Raw genomic sequence first — 21,180 nt, 5'->3', positions numbered from 1 at the left:
TCCCAAGAAATATCTGAGTTCTCCCAAGTCTTTAATTTCAAATTCAATGTTAAGAAAGCTCTTGAGATGAACAACTTCCTGAGTATCATATCCTGTAACCACAATATCATTAACATAGACAATCAGGAGGGTCACTAAGGAATCTCTCCTCTTAACAAACAGAGTATGATCCAACTGAGTCTGTGTGTATCCAAAAGCAACAAGAGCAGCCCGAAATCTGTCAAACCAGGTTCTAGGAGACTGCTTAAGGCCATAAAGAGACTTCTTCAATTGACAGACCTTTCCTTGCATCTCCTTCCCATACACCCCTGGAGGTAAAGACATATAGACTTCTTTATTTAGGTCCCCATTCAAAAAAGGCATTCTTTACATCAAATTGATGAAGAGGCCAGTCAAAAGCAGTAGCTAAAGATAGCAAAACCCGAACTGAAGTCATCTTGGCTACTGGGCAAAAGTTTCTAAGTAGCAAATATCATACATCCGAGTATATCCTTTAGCAACCAATCGAGCCTTATATCTCTCAACAATACCATCAAAATGATACTTAATAGTGAACACCTACTTACAGCCAACCGGTTCATTTCTTTTAGGAAAATCCACAATTTCCCAGGTATTGTTCTTATGCAAAGCATCTAGTTCAGTCATCATAGCATCTCTCCATTTTGGTTTGGACAAGGCATCCGGGACAGATCGGGGAGTTACATGTGTGGAAACAGAGGCAAGGAAGGAATAGTAGGAAGGGGAAGTGGTTGTGGAGAAGAGGGATTGCTAATAGATTAGAGAAGCTAATGAGAGATTTCCTGTGGGAGCCAGGAGAGGAGAAGAGGGATCATAGAGTTAGCTGGGAGATAGTGTGTAGGAGTAAATCTTGTGGTGGTTTGGGGCTTGGGAGTATTAGGAGAAGGAATATGACTTTGTTGGGGAAGTGGTTATGGAGGTTCCTTATGGAGAAGGAGAAGCTATGGGCTAGAATAGTGGCAAGTATACATGAGCTGGAGCACAATGGATGGGATGCTAGAATCAGAGCTAGGACCACAAGCAATTCTCCTTGGAAAGCCATTCATGACCTGCTACCAGTTTTCTCCTCTAATATCAGGTATGACTTGAATTTCGATAACTCCATAAAATTTTGGGAACAAACCTGGGTGGGGAGCGTCCCTCTAAAGGATCAGTTTCCGTCTTTAAATGCTCTTTCTGATTTGAAAAATGAGTTGATCTCGTCTTTCACCACCCCGTCCTCTTCCGCTTCTGGGGTTGGGTGGAACTTGGGTCTAAGAAGGGATTTGAGGGACTCAGACTTTGACAGTATTTCGAGCCTTATTGCACTTCTTGATAATGTTGTCTTAGACCCCACTAGGGTGGATTCTAGAATTTGGACACCTACCCCCAATGGCATTTTCTCTTGTGCTTCGTTCTTCAAAGTCTTAAGTCAGTCCACCAGTCCTACCTTCCCCCCTTTCCCTGTTGGTGATGTTTGGTGCAGAGCAATACCTCCTAGGGTTGGTAGTTTTTGTTGGGAAGCCTATCTGGAAAGAATCAACACTGGTGATCTACTCCAAAAGAAGAGACCCAATACTTGCTTGTCACCTCAGTGGTGTGTTTTGTGTAAAGTGGATGGGGAGACTGGTTTTCACCTACTGGTGTCTTGCCACTTTGCGAGGTCAATTTGGGATTGGGCTTTCTCCTTATTTGGATGCAGTTGGAATCCCCCATCAGACTTGTAGAGCCTTTTCTCCCCTTCCTTTTTCAGGTGGCGGATAAAAAGGGGAAGGACAATGTGGAGAGGACTAAGGGCTGCAGTATGTTGGACACTGTGGGAAGAAAGAAACTCTAGGATATTCCCAAAAACTCAGAGAGGAGCAGCAGATCTGAGGGCTATCATACATATTAGGGCGGTACAGTGGCTGAAATCTTTGGAACTATTCACAGATTACACTGTGGATGACATGTTGAGGAAGTGGGGTGAATTTGCAAATTGCACACAGACCAAGTTAGTAATGAGTGTGGCTTGGACCCCCCCACCTAGTGGATTCTTGAAATTAAACTTTGATGGGTGTAGTAGGGGAAATCCGGGACAATCAGGGATTGGGGGTGTTTTTAGGGATGAAAATGGGGTCATCTCTGCCATGCTCTCAGGCCCAATTGAAGTGGGTGACTCCCTTAGAGCTGAGATATTTGCAGTTATGGAAGGAGTCCGGAAAGCTAGGGAGTTGAACATCAAGAAACTCATAATTGAAGGGGATTCAGAGGTGGTGATAGGGTGGCTAACTAAAGATCAAAATGGTTTATGGAAGTACAATAATGAGAGGAGGAAATTCAAGTGGCTGGTGCGGGAGATGGAAGTTAAGACATGTTGGATTAAAAGATCGGCTAATTCCCTAGCTGACGGTTTAGCTAAACAAGGGGCAGAAAGGGATTCACTGTTTTGGGCTAAGCTGTAACTTTAGTGTCTTTTTTTCTTTTTTCCTTTCTTGAGGCTCTTTGTGGCTCTTGGAAGATAAGTGTGTTTGTCTTCCACTTGTAAATTTTCTACTGATGATTTAATGAAAGTGTTATTGATAAAAAAAAAATAGTAGGAAGGGGAAAGGAGGCCGTAGGACAGGTGTTTGGAAATACAATGAGTTGTGCATTTCCGTTTGCCTTTGCGAAGGACAATAGGGAGATCAAGGTCAGGGAAAGTATCCTTAGTGGTAGAAGAGGGTTGACCTGTTATCTTAGTAGTGATGGGAGGAGCAAGAGGCACATTTGAAGGCGTGGAAACAACTTGCATGTTTCTGAGTCTTTGTCTCTAGTACCACTTCTGGATAATAGGATGGGAAAGAAAACAAGGGGGACGAGTAGGAGGGGGAGCAGGGATAGATGACTCAATTGGAGTAGACTCTAAGGAATATTCAATGGGAATTGGAAGAGGAATAGATGGTGACAATGCAAACAACTCGTCTGAATGCTCCCCCTCAAGAGAAGTACCAAAGAAAGGGACTGGCTTTGCAAATGTGACATCTCTAGAAACAAAGCGAGTGCCACGAACTGGATCAAAACAGCAGTACCCCTTATGTGTGGAGGCATATCCCAAAAAGACACTTGTCTGTTTTAGGCTCAAACTTATGTCTTTGATGACTGTGAACATGGACATAGCAAGTGCACCCAAACACCCGTAGAGGAAGAGAAAACAGATCTTCATTTGGAAAAAAACAAGCTAAAGGGAGTTTTAAACCCCAGAACCCGAGAAGGCATTCAGTTTATCAAGTATGTAGTTGTAAGAACAGCAGCACCCCAAAATTTAACAGGGACATGGGAAGCAAAAAAAGGCTCCTTGCAACCTCAACCACATGTATGCTTTTCCTTTCCACCACTCCATTTTTTTGAGGAGTGTAGGAACAGGAACTCAGATGAATAACTCCAAAGGTATCAAAGTAGGAGGAGAGACTCTTTTCAAAATATTCATTTGCATTATTAGATCGGAACATTTTGATTTGAGTGTTAAACTGGGTAAGAATAAGTTCATGAAACTTTTGTACAATATTTGGTTCTTCATCTCGAGATTTTAGAAGGTAAATCCATGTGTAACGAGAGAAATCATCAATGAAATGAATGAAATATTTGTAGTGCCCCATAGCAGGTAAATGATATGGCCCCCACACATCAGAGTGCACAATATGGAAAGGAGAAACAGATCTTTTATTACTCACTAAAAAAGATTGTCTACAATGTTTAGCAAGTTCACATGACTCACAATGAAGACTCGATAGGGATATTCCCTTAAGCATTTCTAGAAACAAATTACTCAAAGCTGAAAAAGACAAATGACCAATCTGAAATGTCATTTCATGACTCTATTAACTGACTCTGATAAAACAAATTCCGAAGCAACTCCACTAGGTAATTCAGGACTTTGATCAGAGACATCCAACAAGTATATCCCATTCGCCTCATGGCCACTCCCAATCGTCCTCTGAGATTTCAGGTCCTGAAAAACACAATAAGTAGGAAAGAAAGTTATGTTGCAGTTCAATGATTTGTTTAAACTACCAACAGATAAAAGGTTAGTGCTAAGTTTGGGAATATGAAGGACAGAGGATAAAATAAGTGAATTAGAGGCTTTAATATTCCCCTTGCCAGATATGGGAGCAAGAGAGCCATCGGCAAGAGAAATCTTCTCTCTACCAAAGAGGAGCTGGTATGAGCAAAAGAGGTTGGCTAGGCTAGTCATATGGTCTAATGCACCAAAATCTATAATCCAAGGAATTCTATGATTACCTGAGACTGTAGCATGATTTGCAGAAGCACGAATACCTGAATGGGCAAAAGCGGATGTAGAGAGGGTGCCTGAGGAGGAAGATGCAACAGTACTCCAAGTGATTTATCAATTTCCCATATCTCTCAAATTTTGCCTTCACTATTGCCAACTGTTCCACAACAAATTTTTCTTCACATTCAGACATTGTAGCAACATTTGCATTCTTGGGTTTTCCAGACTGACCACCCTTCTTAGAGTTGTTGTTGTTCCGGAACCTCTTAGGAAGAAGATCTAGATGAAGCTTCCAACAAGAATCCTTAGTATGTTTCGACTTCTTGCAGTATTCGCATATCACTTCCTTTTTCTCATTAGCCCCTTTGGTTTTATTCCAGCATGTGCAAAATGTTCTAGAGGTGGGGTCTGTAGTTGTACCTGTTGCCTGCACTCTTCACTGCTCACCATAGAGTATGCCTATGCAAGTGACACATCATCCTTGGCCAAGATATTTTGCCTTGTAATATCAAATTCAGGATTGAGTCTTGTAAGGAACTCAAACACCCTGTTTCTTTACACAAATTTCTTGAAAATTTTGGCATCTTTGGTGCTTTCCCATGCAAATGTTTCCATAACATCCAACTTCTGCCATAGTGACTTCAACATCGAATAATAGACAACTACACTCTTCTCCCCCTGTCTTAAATTCTTCACATCACTCTTTAGTTTGTAGGCCCTTGCAACATTTAGTTTCTGAGAATATGTCTCTATCACACTATCCCAAATCTCCTTGGCTGAAGTCATCCACAGATAGTATTGACTTATATGGGGCTGCATAGAATTTACCAACCACCCAATAACTGTGTAGTTATCCTGCATCCATTTCTCATATGTAGGGTCAAACTCATCCGGCATCGCCTTACTACCCGTTAGAAAGCCTAGTTTACCTCTACTACAGACATGGATCTTAATGGATTGTGCCCACGCAAGGTAATTTGTTCCATCAAGTTTAATTATAGTCACTCCTATAAAAAAGGAATCTACGGGACCAACCCCGACATCGGGATCTGCTTTACCTCACTTATAGATTGCTCCATCAATCAAACGAAAATAAAAAACAATGTTTTTAACCTTTATAGACCTAACTAAGGTCAGTCAAGCACTCAAAAGCCCCAAAACCAGGGTTTCACTATACCTGGCCTCCGGGGAGAAAGAGAGAAGAGGTAGCCGTTCAAACCAAAGCTATCCAAACGACTTCCAACTGCAGCCACCCACTTTTGGAGATGAAAAGAAACCCTCCAAGCCTTGAGCACCACACCTAAACAGCCTCTTCTACCCGTAACTAGAAATTCTCTAGTCGGCTAGGGTTTTGGGAAAAAAATTGCAGTCCCACTTTCTTGGCAATCTTCGACCAGATTTTGACTCTCCAAACCCCCTACCAACTAGGCAAACAAGATCTCTGAATAATCAACAATCTATCTCTCCATACACCTTTCGATTAGAAAAAAGATGTATGGGAAAAAAGGAAAAAAAAAAGGAAAGGGAAGAGAGACTTACTCTGATACCAAGATGTGATTCAAAACTAATAAAATTAGTAGAATATTTCAGAATAAAGTAAAAGAAATCAGAGGAGACAGCAAGAAGGAGGAAGATTGGAGAAGAAAAGAGAAAGAAAGGAGTTCGAATGTCTCCTCTTTCCCCTACTCTTATCTTTTATAAAGCATACTTAAGTTACATAAATTACAAGGAGGCCCTTAAGTAGGCGTCCACATCAGCACTAAACTTAGAAAAACATAAAAAAAAAAAAAAAAAAAAACTAAAGGCCCATAAAGAAAAAGCCCAATAAGAAAGACACTAATGGGCTAGGGCCCATTCCGCCCAGTCTCTCTACAAGAATACTAAATACTATTAATGAATTATTATGTTTAAAAGGCAAACCTTATAATTCAACTTAAAACCCAATCAACATCAATGAAATGTGTTGTGACAGTCATGAACCCTTTCTTTTTATTATTAGCAATCCACATGTCAGTTGTGATGGCTACTCTACTCTCATTCTTCTCCAACAATTTAATTGTCTTTTTCTTTTCTTGCTAAAAAATCTTCTGAATATCTTTTTTAATTGTGTTTCTCTAAACCACTATAAATGTAGGTTGTAGACTATATGAGTACCTCCTAAATCCAATGTGATTGACCATAGAGAGAGGATACTCATGTAGAATGATCATATTAGCAAGCTCTCTCCTTAAGTTTTCTGAATCAAAGGTGTTGTATGTGACTTTAAACTTTCCATCCTTCTTATTTTGACTTGCCACGAAACATTGTTGCCTTATCTGTTGATTATGCCTTGGGCACCTATGCAAATGCTAGTGCAAATGTTTAGTTCCATTTTTTGATTCCCCACCAAGTTTCTTATTACAGTAGTTACAAACTACCTTGACTTGTCAATCAATAGTTACTTTTTTAAAATGTTCCCATACAATAGAAAATGACTCTCTTTTCAGATGGTGCTTCTAAAGTTGTGGTACTTGAACTTCTTTTGCCAACATCGTTCCCAGAGCTTGAAGATGGAGGAGCTATTGTAATCGTATCATTTTCATTTGGGGTTGAAGCAAGAGGTGGGATTGCACTTTGGCTAGCTAGTACTGGTAGAGAGTCCAAATTATCTCCTTGTCCAGACATCAAGATTCAAGACTAACCTTAAAGAAAAAAAATATATTTTATAAGTAGTTAAAAATGTTAAACAAATAAAAAACAAGATAGAAAATAGTGATTTAAAAGTTTTCAGTTTTCATCTGATAAACAAAATTATAAAGAACTAGAGAGGCCATCATCCAATGTTGGTCCCAACACCCAGCTATCAGGGGTCTTGGGAGGGGTAGATTGGATATGGTCCTAACCTACACCAAGTAATGGCCCATAAGACTACAAATGTACTAATCCTTATGAAAGTCATCATCATCATCATCACCATCATCATCTAAACCCTGTCCCAACTATATGGAATCAAATAGCTATCTATGTGAAAGTCCATTACCAAAATGGAGAAGGTTAGGGAGAACTCTCTTGTAGTTAGAAGATTTAGAAAGAAGAGTAAGCACCAAGACATTTTGCTAGATTGAAAAGGAGTCTTTGTGGGATTGGACCACAAGAGGCTCTTGAAACCTTGGAGGATTGTAAGGAAGAAGCAGAGAGTTCCTGGTCTGGTTTTTTAGGTGTTGATGGCTTCTTTGACTCATCGGCTCTTTTTAAGGACTAGGGTTATGAGAAGTTCCTCTTTCTCGAAGAAGGAAAAATTATACAAACTGGCATATAGTATATAGAATAGGGCTTTGACTGTATTGATTAGAATAGGGATGGCATATGGGTGCATTCACGCTTAAAATAGAGAGAGCAGATACAAGTAAGTATTTCAAAACTGCTGCTTATGGAGGTCTAGAAGCTATGGTTTGTAAAGAAAAATATAGGCATTCAATGAAAAGGAGTGGTATCTGGTAGGTGCCATGTGTAAGGATGGTTGTTGCTAAAATTCAAGAAAACATGAGGGTGATCAAGCTTGTAATAGGAAATTCCAATATCTAAATTTCAAAACTAAGTTAAAGAATAAGTTTGACTCCTGATGAACATTAAAACCATATGCTTAGTTATACCTCCATAGATTGGGATTCGATACTTCTTACTACTAGGAACTCCTGAGATGCATGGAAACCACATGAAGGATTTTCAGAGTACAGACATTAAAATTCATGGTAATGGAATATTATTTATTATTATTATTATTATTGTTGCTGTTGTTGTAATAATAGTATTTGCTCATTTTATGTATTAGTAATTTTCTTTTCCAAATTTCAGAGCTAAAAATGTGATACTGTAATCATGTCATTTTCACTTGCACAGCCTTATGGTTTACTCATCCAATGGTGGATCCTAGTAATCTGTATATATGTAATGTGGTAAGTTACAGGATACCAGCCTGAAGTACATTGAATTATGGAGGCACCAAAATCACAACCTCCTCTTAACCTCCTTTATTAGTTCATATTTGGGGACTTGTGCTTTTGGTCAATTGTCACATATATTAGAGCACTTATCTTCTTCCAACACTCCAAAGAAGTTAAGTTATTCTAAAGGTGGACCAAACATCTGGAAGAGGGATAGGGAGATGACACAGAACAGATAACACACTATTGGGGATGCTTTTCAACTAACTTGTCTTTCCTTGACATAGGAAGAGAGATCGATTTATGGAGAGGTGGTACTTTGTTTCCTAGAAAAGAAATCTGAGAAATTCCACCAGTTTGTGCCTTAGATATGCAACCCCGAATTAGTCAAATGTTGTTAATCAAGGGTTGAAGTTAGACTTGCAATATTTATGAGAATATGGACTTGGATGGATTGTTTGTCAGCCAATGTAAGAGGATTGTTTGGATGGTTTCAGCTGTTAGAAGGAAGAAATGAGCAATTGTCCAAGATGAAGCTTTGTAGGTCAGCACTGACTTTATGGGGTGATTGTCTATATATTTTTTTATCTAGCCAGAAAATTCATCTAAACTATCAAAAAGAATGGATTGGGTAATGGCCCTCTCAATCCAGGATCAACATTTATCAATGAAAATTTTCTTTTTATCAAAAAAGAAAGTGGTAACATGTGATCCTTTGAATTATTTGAAGCAGATTAAGTGGCATTGTCAAGAAAACAGAATCATATTCTCACGATTCAGTGAAGCTTGTGGGAAACCAAAAGGCTTCCTAATGGGAAACAATTGGTTTTATGATTCCCTTTGGACTCCCATATACAGGGGGAGACACCTGATGCAAAAGGAAGGAAAAATAACAATGCAATTGTGAATTCAAAAATACCTGACAAAGGAGAAAGAACAAATGAATTATGTAACCCACTTGCACTTACACAATTTTGGTATGTACATATGAGTTTAGTTTGTTATATTTACAATTTTTTCTAAGATTTATTATAATATATTGAAACTTCTGGTTTCACAATTTGTGGTTCCATTTTTATTGTATAATACATAGGGTTGACAGACTTCATTGATGAGGGAGATCATGATGTCATTGTCTCAATTTTCCCTTAGGCCCCATTCGTTTGCAGGTAAATATGCATGGGAAAGTTGGCCAGTGGGTAACTTTTTCCCATTGACCAACTTTCCCATGTTCTTTTTGCATTAAGCAATGGGCCCACAGTAAAGTTACTTACCTATCTCCCAGGTGGGAAAAATAACTTTCCTAACTGGGAGAAATTTTTATAAAACATGATGGGACCATTTTACCCATTTAAATAGTTACTTTTGTGAGTAGAAATGTCATTTTATTATTTACCTAGGAATCCTAAAAATCAAAAGAACATGGGCAAGTGCACTTGTCCAGGTAAATGAAGGGTAGGTGCACTTACCTAGGTAAGCTGCACTGTTACAAATGAACAAGGCCTTAAAGTATTGCAACCGAAATCTCCAAGATAAGACTTCTTAATTTGGACCATTAAGATTGGGACTGATAATACATAAACCCATTACATCCATATCAGCTTCTACTTGGCCTAAACCGTCTGACTGTGAAGTATTAAGAATTGGTTTGGGGCCTCACCATTCCTCCAACAGAAAAATCCTTTGGTGGATGGCTATATATTGTAGTAGTTAGAAGTGGCCTTATAAAGCCCAGTGCCTCATTGAGGATCCTTATTTCCTTCTGGCAACGAAATACTAAAATTCACAAAGTACCTGTTTTTGCCATATACCATCCCCAACTAAATGCTTCCCAAACAAATTCCAGAGCCCACATTTTTCTGAAGCTCTCATGTCTTTATCAGGTACCCAGTTGGTGAATACCCTAAGCTGGAGAAGGAATGTTGATATTAGATATGACACTGAAGTTATCCAACATCCTGACTTTCTGATCTACTGAGTTTCATTGGAGACACCTCTCATTTAGTTGCGCGCAAAACCTTATTCTTCAGTCATGTTAAAAGCTTTGTAGATCATGTAGCTTACTTGGTGGCCGTATTCAGTCTCTATCTGGCCTTGATGGGCAACCTCGCAGTATGACATGACAATAATGCTTTGCATAAGTATAGTTTTCCATCTAAATTTGGGCTCTACCTTCCAAATTACCATATGCTTTCCAAGAAAATGAACTGCTATTGAATGAAGATTATGAAAAGAATCATTTGAAAATTAGCTTCTGATAGAAGAATGATGACATCCCGACTAGGTAATTGGAATTAAGGTTGAGTTATGCATATATGAATTGCCAGACTTGGACTGGACTCAACTGTTGGACTGTTTAGACCACTCAGAAAAAGTGATCAAATAGATATTAATTAACTACTCATTTTCTTCGTTACCCTACTAGTGTAAGAGCATGCCTATAAATGTGCACAAGATAAAAAAAAAAAGGGATAATAACAAAAGCCTAGTAATGCAAATTAAGCGATTTAAACTCTATATAGTTTGCGACTTAGGATTGAGTCCCGCCTTCACCGGGTTGAGGGGGTCTAGGGGAGTTGAAATCTGCCCCCACAGAATGCGCCCCCAAAATGTTCCACGGCACATTCCATTCGTGTATTGGAAACATCTCCCAGTGAACGGGAGATGTTCTCAATACACGCTGAGATGTGCATGTGGGATGTTTTGGGGGCGCATTCTGTGGGGGACAGATGTGAACTTGTCTAATGGTTTGGGGGGAGGGTTACCCCTGTTCTGCAGCCCATTAAAAACAATAGATAAAATGGTTTACAAAGTAGTTGAACTAAACAAACGAAAATTCACTTGATTACTTCATAAATAGAACACATAAATATTGAGACTTGTTACAAAGAAAAGACACCTTTGGCTCACTCTAGTTTCATGTAATCAAAATCACACCTAATTCACAATTCTGCACTTCTTCCTAATCTCGCCTTGCGACCCAGTGAGCACATCAATCGAACCCATATGCACCATGGCAGATGCAAATTTGGCAGCCCAGGCTGCTGGATGATTCATGTTGTCTCTCACCGTCATTCTTGTTGAGGGATCAATCCAGAGCACTTGGTCTGAAGTCAACAGTCCCTTGTCTTTCTTCAAATTCTTATAGTAATTGTTGTCTAGACGATCTGGGGTTACTGCATCGAATGGTACAACTGGGTCCAGATTATTTTTAGCAGTTGGATGTAATGGGCACTGAGTTTTCAGGTAACTGGCATAGGCAGGATCAAGAGAAGGATCCTGGGAGTATGTGGCATTGAAGTGGTAGAGGCGGTTTGAGAAGGATGAGCAATGAGAGTCCCCGATTGAATGGGCTCCTGAGAGTGTCACCATTTCCTCTAGTGAGAGCCCCTTTCGTGCAAAATTGTTCTTGAGTTGTTTCACATTGAAGGATGCATCAGGGAGGTTCTTAGTGACCTCACTTGCTAGTGAAACTCGGCCATCCCGCCGGCCGGCAGGGACTGCATAGTGAATGCCTCCGGCCTTGAATACGCCATCGCGAGCTGCGAAGGCAAGGATGTCTGAACAAGATACAGTGTTGGGACATTGAGCTTCAATCTTGGCCTTGGCCTCGTCTATCACCTCGAAGCCTTGCACACCCTTGTTGCCCATGCTCACTTTCTCAGCTGGGATCCCTGACGCTGAATCCAGAAGAATAGAAGCATCACAGCCCTGCAACGCAAGAAATTAAACCCCACCTTAATTAACAAGTGCAATTGAGATTTGAAAAGTAGAAAAAATAATATTAATGAAGGAGAAGGCAAAAGCTTACCCTGACAAAGCAGTCATGGAAGTGCAACCGAATGAGAGCAGCAGCCATGCCAGGACTAGCAGCAACAGCTTTGCTAACTGCGTTCCTCACAATGGCCTCTGCAGATGGGCAAGTATTCTTGTAGAAACCCACCTTGAGGGAGGCTGAAGATGACACGGTGGGAGCCATAAAACTGGCAAGAAACATTACCATAAGAGTGAACAGTGTAGGCATCTCTGCCCAACTGACCCAATAGCAATTCATTATCCTAGCTTGTTGCCTATGCACAGGAAAGGTTGAAGATGAAAGAATGAGAGAGAGTGTGGAGGACACACGCCTGGGCTGATGTATTTATAGTGACAAGTGAATGGGCAAAATGTCCTCCAAGCAAAGGATGCCAGGTTGAACCTTCTCAGCCAATGGCATCTTGGCCTAAACAGCGTAAATGAACAAAAATTTACAGTGAACCATTAAAAGGCGTGTTCACGTGGTTCCATTTTCATATTATTATTACTTAAGAAAAGTGATGGAATCGATGACTCACACTCAACACATTCCATGTACACAGACTTGAGCAGTTCTTCCAGCTCAACGTAAACAATTTTATATTGTCTGCTTTCCCAGTACTTAATTGGCGGCTTCAAATTCAGAGTTCTCTCAGCTTCTGTGTCTATGGGCGGAAGCCGTGTCTATTGGGCTACAATTAATTCGTTCTACAGTCATTCTTGAATACTGGTTGCAACCTATAGAGTGGCTCAGCTGGGCAGTAACCAACTGGGGAAGGAAGTTGTCTGTGCCTAACAGCCCCTACTCACTCAAACAGAAAAGAAATCAATATGAGCATAACTTCTCCAACACAATGCACCCATAAGAACAATGAAATGGTGGTATAGAGGATTAATTTCTTTTGGAAACAGAAGTTTACAGAAAAATTATAAAAATAAAAAAGAAAAAGAAAAACTATTGAAAATAGAACCTATGTGATATGCCTCAAGGCTCAGTTTGGAAAGAGTATAAATACGAATATATATAGTATAAATACATACAAAATACAAGGTTTTGCACTCTACATATTTGCATTGTGTTTCTTCTAAACTGAGCCTAATTTGAAAGGAGTACAAATTCAAATATATATTGTTTAAATACATATGAAATAATACAAAATACAAGATTTTATGCTCTACATATTTGTATTTATACTCCTTCCAAATGGAGTCTAGCTTGCAATTCATCAAATAGATAGAATCTATAGAAAATATAGGTAAGAAAAAATCTTCAAGTTTTTTTTTTTACAATAAGAATACGCTAGAATTCTTACTCTATTGAAAATATAGGTAAGAAAACATCTCCAAGTATAAATGTTTCTCACTAGAAAAAAAAAAAGTAGGTTTCTCACTCTACTTATTTATGCTACTCAGTTAAGAGAGATCCTGGAAAAATCAAAATTTGTGAGGCATACCCGATATGGACATCCTATGAACAGTATCAATTTGGGCCGTGTTAACTTAAACCTTACAGTATATCCCAACCACGTATTGGGAACATTTTCGAATGATAATTTCGGGAGATGTTCTCCATGCATGTTGAGATGTACATATGCGGCGCCCATGGGGCACGCTGTGTTGGGTGCAGATTTTCTCTTTAAGTTGAGTTGGTGGTGATCCCTTTGCCTTGGGCATTCCGAACCACTCTTTTAATGTCCGTTTATGTGGTCCATTTTGAGCATTCATATGTAAGTTTTCCGTCAGTTTCAGTGAACACCCATTACTAATTGCTACTATTACAACTATTAAAACTCAAGAGCTATCACTATTTCTTACTAATTAGTGCGTCGGTGGGTTCAAAAATCAATATGTACTATTCTCTCAAAAAAAAGTATGTATTATACAAGAATTGGGATTTGCTCTCAATAGAACACTCCTTACACCAACCTCACAGCACATTTCACTGTCTATTGGGAACATCTCCCTATAAATAACAAATTAATAATACACAAGTATAAGAGATGTTCTCGATTCATGGCTGAGATGTGCTATGAGGTTGGTGTGAGGATCAGATCCAGACTCATCATACAATATGCACCAAAACTTTTTGTGTTTTCTTCAAAGCTCATTCAATTTCTTTGCCTTTGAAGGGCTACAGATAAGCTATTCAAAGAGGCTGAAGCAAGGTTTTTAAAACCAGACCGGATAGGGAACCATTCTGGGGTCTGGTTCCCAGGTTGAATGGTCCAACTGTCCGGTCTAAATGGATGACCCACTCTGATAAAAAATAAAAAACAGCCAAAAACCATTATCCAGGTCAACAATTCAATGGTTCAACTGCCAAGATCAACAGTTTGCTGAACAAATCAATGGTTTTTGACCAAAAACAGTTTTGGTGTAAAACGGAACTAATTCCCAGTTTTTTGGTCCGATCATCCGGTCTGGTCCAATTTTGCAAACACTAAGCTGAAGCATATGAATCTGGATTGGCTCCCCACACCAACCCTGCAGCACATTTTGCAGCTGTGCATTGGAAACACCTTAATGTTCACACCTCAGAAAAACAGACTAAAATGTTTAAAAGGTTATATTTTATTAATTAATAAATTAAATAACTTTGATGTATATCATGAATAATATGAATTGAAAATAATTTATATGAAACTTTGTCCTATGATAAATTTAAATATAATCAAGAATGTTTTTGATCCAATTATAACAAACGGATAAAATTTGGGCCACCCACTGGATCAAATTCTTTGCAGTTGCCCCTACCACAGTTTCTAGAGGTCAGAAGAGGAGTGAATCAAAATTCAAGGGGCAGTGAATCATGGGTGAAGGTGTTGGGAAATAAAAGTTCCTGAGGTGGGCTGGCCTCTATGAACTGTGTTAAGGGTAAATTTGATCCAACTGTACTAAGAAGTAGGTTAGACTGAACAATAAAAACCCCAAAAAAATAATATGAACAAGAAACTTTAAAGCCGTCAACTTTGAATTTTGGAGAGAGAGAGATCATTATCAGCTCACTTTGGTCTCCAACGGCCCCACCCCCATATCCACAAACAATAAACAATGAATGGGGACCCAACCTTCTAGATTAATAGACGCGATGATGGGCATACAGACAGTAGGCATATGGAAGAAGTTGGTGAAGTCGGTGGCCATTGAAAGCTGTTGAGTGAATGAATCATTCATTCCCTCACTTTTTCCAACAAAATAATAATATAAAAATATAGAAGCGCGTGGAGGACACACGCCTTGTAATTGTTTACTGCAAGTTGCACTTCTCGGCCAAGATGCCATTGGCTGAGAAGAAGGTTCATCCCACCATCCTTCACTTGGCTCTGTATACATTTTGATGACTCACTTCTCACTATAAATAGACCAGCCCAGGCGTGTGTCCTACACACTCTCATCCTTTGATCTTCAATCTCTCCTCGTATACAGCCACAACAAGCTAATTAAGAATTAAGATAATGAATTGCTCTTGGGTCAGTAGAGTAGTGGAGATGCCCACAGTGTTCACTCTTATGACAATAATGTTTCTTGCCAGTTTTGTGGCTCCCACTGTGTCATCTTCAGCCTCCCTCAAGGTAGGTTTCTACAAGAATACTTGCCCAATCGGAAGAGACAATTGTGAGGAACACAGTTAGCAAAGCTGTTGCTGCCAATCCTGGCACGGCTGCTGCTCTCATTCGCTTGCATTTCCATGATTGCTTTGTCAGGGTATGCTTTTTGCTTTTTTCTTTTTGCCTTTTGCCACCATCAATCTTGTTCTTGTTTGTTTTCTTATTCCATCTCTCAAATCTCAATTGCACTGTTTTAATTTCTTGTGCTCTGTAAGGCTGTGATGCTCCCATTCTTCCTGATTCAGTATCAGGAATAAACCCGGCTGAGGAAGTGAGCATGGGCAACAAGGGTGTGCAAGGCTTTTGAGGTGATTGATGAGGCCAAGGCCAAGATTGAAGCTCAATGCCCCAACACTGTATCTTGTTCAGACATCCTTGCCTTCGCAGCTCGCGACAGCATATTCAAGGCCGGCAACATTCACTATGCAGTCCCTAGAGGCCGGCGGGATGGCAGAGTTCTGGGCAGCCAAATTTGCATCTGCCATGGTGCATATGGGTTCTATTGTGCTCACTGGGGTGCAAGGGGAGATTAGGATTTAGGAAGAACTGCAGAGTGGTAAATTAGGTGAGATTTTGACTACATGAAACCAAAGATATATAGATAGATAGAGATAGAGAGAGAGAGAGAGAGAGATGCTTTTTCTTCTTGTAACAAGTCTCCAATGTTTTGTATTCTATTTATGTTCTAATCAAGCCAGTTCTCTTCTTTTAATTTTGTTATTTTTGTAAAGCATTCATATATGTGTAATAAAGAAAATGTGGAACTGTGGTTTGTGGACCAAAGGAAAACAGGTAAACACTGTTAATTAGACATGGAAGAGTCAGGGGAGAGGAAGAAATTACCTTTCATGATCCGAAAGGTTTGAGCACAAGTCTTGACGATCCAAATTAAAGAGTCTTACATTTATATGCCAAAATTGTCCAAGTGTAATGATTCCACAATTCATTTGTTTCTTCTCCTTTGGCATCTGCTGTTTTTGAATCCACAATTGCATTTGTTGTTTCTCCTTCTATTTGCATCAGGTTTCTCCCCAACTCCACACCAACACCCTGCTTGTGGGTTGAAGGGAATCATAAAACTAATTGTTGCCCATTAGGAAACCTCTTGGTTTTCTAAAAGCTTGACTGAATAGTGAGAATATGATTCTGTTTACCAGACAATGCCACTTCCATCTTCTTCAAATAATTCAAAGGAGCAACTTTTTTTAATAGGAGATTGTATATTTTAACTATTATAATTTAATTTTTATAAATTTTAACTGCTTTACTTTAATTCTTAAGAAATAAAAAATAAAAAACAAAATGATTAACAGAAAAATACGATGAGTGCGGATCCTCGTGGGGACAATGATGGGGATAAATTTGTCCCTGCCACCGGGGACAGGGATATGGTAATAATTTGTTAGTAAATCATTCCTAAACAAATAAATTATTTTGTAAATTGAATAAATAAAATTTTATAGATAATAATTTATTTAATTTAATAAAACAAATAAATGGATAAATGAAAGTTTATTGGGACAGGACTGCTACATGTTATCCTGAACCAAACCCAGCCCATTGATAACCCTAAATATTGGGCTAATAATAATTTTTAATAAATCATTTCTAAATAAATAAATAATTTGGTAAATTAAATAATATAAATAATGATTTATTTAATTTAATAAAATAAATAAATAAATAAATCAAGTTTATTGGCATAGGACTGGTAGAGGCTATCCCAAATCAAACCTAACCCATTTACAATCCTAAATATTGGGATCAAGGGGAGAAATAGAGAGAGAATTTAGAGGAAAAAATAAGGGAAGAGAGAAGAAAGAGATGACTTTCATTGTTTTTGTTTTATATGGTGCCATGACCTTAAATACAAATTATTTCTAAATAAGTAAATAATTTAATAAATTAAATACATAAACTTTTGTAACTAATAATTTATTTAATTTAATAAAATAAATAAATGAATAAATAAAAGTTTATTGGGACAAACTAGTATAAGCTATTCAAAACCAAACTTGAATCCATTGGGTCGGTTTTGGTTCCAAGAACTAGAACTAATGGATCGGTTTCAGTTCTTGATATATTGTCCCGATTCTTATTGGGTTGCAATCGGTTCCACCTAGTCCCAAATTGATTTAGACTCGACTTGAGCCATATATATAATATATTAAATAAACTAATATTATATATATAATATTTTCAATAGGTTTATTATAATCAGGTCCATTGGGCGAGACCCAATTGTCCAAAGAACTGATCAGTTCGACTTTGGGTCTAAAATTACAAACCCTATCGGGTTCCATTCAGCTTCCCAGGTCCTTCATAATTCTTGTCGGGTTGGGCCCTACCGATGATAGCCCAAATATTGGGATAATAATAATTTGTTAGTAAATTATCTCTAAATAAATAAATAATTAATAAGTTAAATAAATAAAATTTTATAATAATAATTTATTTGATTTAATAAAATAAATAAATGAATAAATAAATTTTATTGGAATGGAACAAGTACAGACTATCTTGAACTAGACTTGACTCATTGACAATCCTAAATATTATGTGAGAGAAAGAGAAAGGTAAAAGGACAAAACTAGTACAAGCAATCCCAAATCAGACCCAACTCATTGACAACCCCAAATATTAGACTAATGATGATTTGTTAGTAAATTATTTCTAAATAAATAGTAAATTTAATAAATAAAATTTTATAGATAATAATTTTTTTAATTTAATAAAATAAATAAATGAATAAATAAATCTTATTGGAATGGGACTAGTATAGGCTGTAATGTATTAAACCCAACCCATTGACAATCCTAGATGTTACGCAAGAGAGAGGGGAAAAGAATAAGGGGAAAAGAAAGAAAGAGATGTAATTCATTGTTTTTCTTTTAAATAGTTGCATGACCAGTAATAATTAGAAATTCAAAAACAAATAGGATTTTTGGCTTTGACAACACCTAAACTTTGCAAAAAAAAAAACCACTTTTCCCCTTTTATAATTTGAGTGGCCAATTTAAACCTCAAACTAAGTACCCCCACTTGGCAAGATATGATAGTTAAAAAACATGATCTTTTGCAAATAGATCTTAGAAACCAAAGATTGTTTGGTTGAAATATTTTTTTATAGATCTCCAAAAAGGCTATAAAAGTTAGAAGACCATTTTTTTCAAAGTGGGCCCCACATACATTTTAACATATGCATAATATGTAATGTGGGGCCCACAAGATTTTCAAACTTAAGCTACTCATAGTCTCATACAAGTCCATACTCGTAAACCATATTTGTGGTCTCCACTTGTGTTTAAAATAGGGTTCACAAACATTTTTGAAAAGTGAGCCCCACATACATGTCCACACATGGATACCATATACACGGCTTGAATGTGCTGTGGGACGTTGCGGGGGCAATGTTGTAGGGGGCTGATTTGCTCTCGATTAGTACGTCCCCACTTGTAATTATAATTTTCTCTATACCTACTTCCCAAAGTAATTGTGTAATCTTATTTTATACTTTTGGGAGGGGAATTGAATTACGTATTACTTTGGTGAGATAGAAATCTGGTTTTGCAGTCAATTTCCACTCAGTTTCAAACATTTATCCATGAACAACATGAAAGAAAAAACCGGAAAAAAAAAAAAAATAGCAGGAAGTTCTTATGTGTAACCACACAAGCAAGTTTCTGAAAACAAAATTTAAAGAAAAAAGAACTTACCCACGATGTAGAGAGCTCCTCATTCAACCTGCAACTGAAACGCTTCTTCAGAGTGTGGAGAAGATGATTTACTTCAAGATTTGGCTCAGTGTAAGCAAAGATTCTCCAAGCTGCACTGATCAGAAAAAATAAAAAGGATTCTCAGAGCGGCCTCTTATCCCCTTCTTTACTAGAGTTCTTTTCTTTCTCCTTCCTCTCTCACGGTCTCACCTCTTTTGCTAAGTTTTAGGGTTTAACACCCTCACTAAAGACTTATCGGAATTCCAATTTTGTCCCCCAGTTCTATGAACCGCTTAAACGGTTCGAACTGATCGTACCTGGTATCTTACAGAGCATGATCCGATTTCTGGTTTGTGGGTCCTTCTTGATGGAATCAAGTTCCGATCAAAAGCGAGGGCACAAGAAACTCCCACAAAGAATCAAAGCACAAGGAATGAATTCCCATAAAGAAAAGGCCACCGGGGGTCGAAGGCTCTTTCTCTGACGATCTGTGTTAGGACAGAGGGCGTCGTTCTCCAGGTTACTCCTGTTAGAGCAGAGCATGGAAGCCTTCTGCAGTCTGCACAAGAGTAAACTGGGGAACGAAGGCCTCCGTGCCAACAACCCATTCCCTCTCACTCTCTCTGAGACAGACGAAATACGAGGAAAGCCGTATATATAGATGGACTACTGCTGCTGCTGCAGTAGGAACTTGGAATCCAAGATTACTTCGAAATTCTGTTGAGAATTCCAGAATGGAGGTAAGAAGCATCTCGAATTCGATGGTTGTTTTGCTCGCCGCTCGGCAGTTAAGTTGGTGCGGAAGAACCGGAATCCATGTATAAATAGGTTTTTCAGTTGAGAGAGAGAAAAGCTAAAGCTAATGGTGATGAACTGATGTATGTCGACAATCGACAGATCACAGATGCAATGGTGGCAGAATAGACCGTTTTCGTCATTTGGTCATTGGGTTAAAGGGTCAATCGTCCGATATGCTCAAACTATGGCATTTTAATTTTTAATTACAGGTCAGGTCTGCTACGGGTCTTACCCAACCCAGACCCGTCATGAAGTCGTTCTAACCCGAACGAAAACCAATCTGGCCTGCCTGCCCCACAAAATAGCTTATGCTTAATTAAACAAATGGTTCAATGCCACAATGTCAATGGGTCGGATTTTGCACCGGTTAAGGCTGACTTGACCCTAACCCGATAGAATCTGGTCAATGCGAGTTTACACTTTGCCAGTTTGCCCCGTTTGTTTTTCGAAAAGCCATTTTACCTGGTTAAGTGACTTGAGAAGGTTCAAAGTATTGATACGATATGCGTATCAGTAGTAACGTATTGATACTTAGGTGGCCTTTGATAAATGTGAAATCTGAAATCTAAAAAGTTAAAAAGATATTATTTGTCTGAAATCTAAAAAGAAGCATATGTGATTTTCTATTTAAAGGCTCTTAATTCATAAGTTTGTTTGTGTTTGATCAACTTTTTACCATTTGAAATTCATTGATTTTACTATTTTACCCTTAGAACATACTATTTGGAGATGTTGAGTTCAATTTGCATTATCTCATAAAAAAAAATTTTTAACTTCAAAATAATATTGAAACAATATAAATTAAAATTTACTAATTAATAAATAAAATGATTAAAATTTAAAAAATAATTAATGATTATAAAAATATTAAAATAATTAACAATAAATAATTAGTAAAAAATAATTTATAATTAATTATTGTTATTATTATTATTATTATTATTACTACTACTATTATTATTATTATTATTCACCCTCTTGAAAGAGAGAACCGTCGTCCCTACAACTTGTAGCAGCAGTGGCGAGAAGACAAAGTGGAGAGAGAGAGAGAGAGAATGGGGTGGGGTATTTTTGACTTTAGGCCATGTCTG

The 21,180-nt window shown here is 38.1% G+C and overlaps 2 protein-coding genes across 20 annotated transcripts in view; one reads left to right on the top strand and one right to left on the bottom strand.

Annotated features, from left to right (window-relative positions):
- The window catches only part of OVA4 (Nucleotidylyl transferase superfamily protein), an 83,243-nt gene extending 72,824 nt beyond the window's left edge, over window positions 1-10,419 (top strand). For 4 of the 19 annotated variants that reach the window (XM_088954172.1, XM_088954162.1, XM_088954182.1 and 1 more), the window contains exon 16: window positions 10,056-10,419. The gene's annotated coding sequence lies outside the window, so the exon portion shown is untranslated. Of the gene's footprint in view, window positions 1-6,383; window positions 6,701-6,735; window positions 6,856-8,128; window positions 9,233-10,055 lie in introns of those variants that run through there. The other 15 variants (XM_088954184.1, XM_088954178.1, XM_088954167.1 and 12 more) reach the window with 8 other exon arrangements.
- Window positions 10,420-10,988: 569 nt separating this feature from the next.
- Window positions 10,989-20,104, bottom strand: LOC148845530 (peroxidase 5-like). Its single transcript, XM_088954160.1, has 3 exons — window positions 19,292-20,104; window positions 11,984-12,769; window positions 10,989-11,883 (listed from the first exon to the last, which is right to left on the bottom strand). Exons 2-3 carry the CDS (start codon window positions 12,224-12,226, stop codon window positions 11,110-11,112), a joined length of 1,017 nt encoding a protein of 338 aa, XP_088810286.1. The 5' UTR covers window positions 12,227-12,769; window positions 19,292-20,104; the 3' UTR covers window positions 10,989-11,109.
- Window positions 20,105-21,180: the final 1,076 nt, after the last annotated feature.

The sequence above is a fragment of the Nelumbo lutea genome, chromosome 7 (genome assembly GCF_056320005.1).
Source record: "Nelumbo lutea isolate HS-2025 chromosome 7, American lotus-T2T, whole genome shotgun sequence".
NCBI lineage: Eukaryota > Viridiplantae > Streptophyta > Magnoliopsida > Proteales > Nelumbonaceae > Nelumbo > Nelumbo lutea.
Note: the sequence above shows the minus strand (reverse complement) of the source record. Positions and strands in the feature narration are given on the sequence as shown.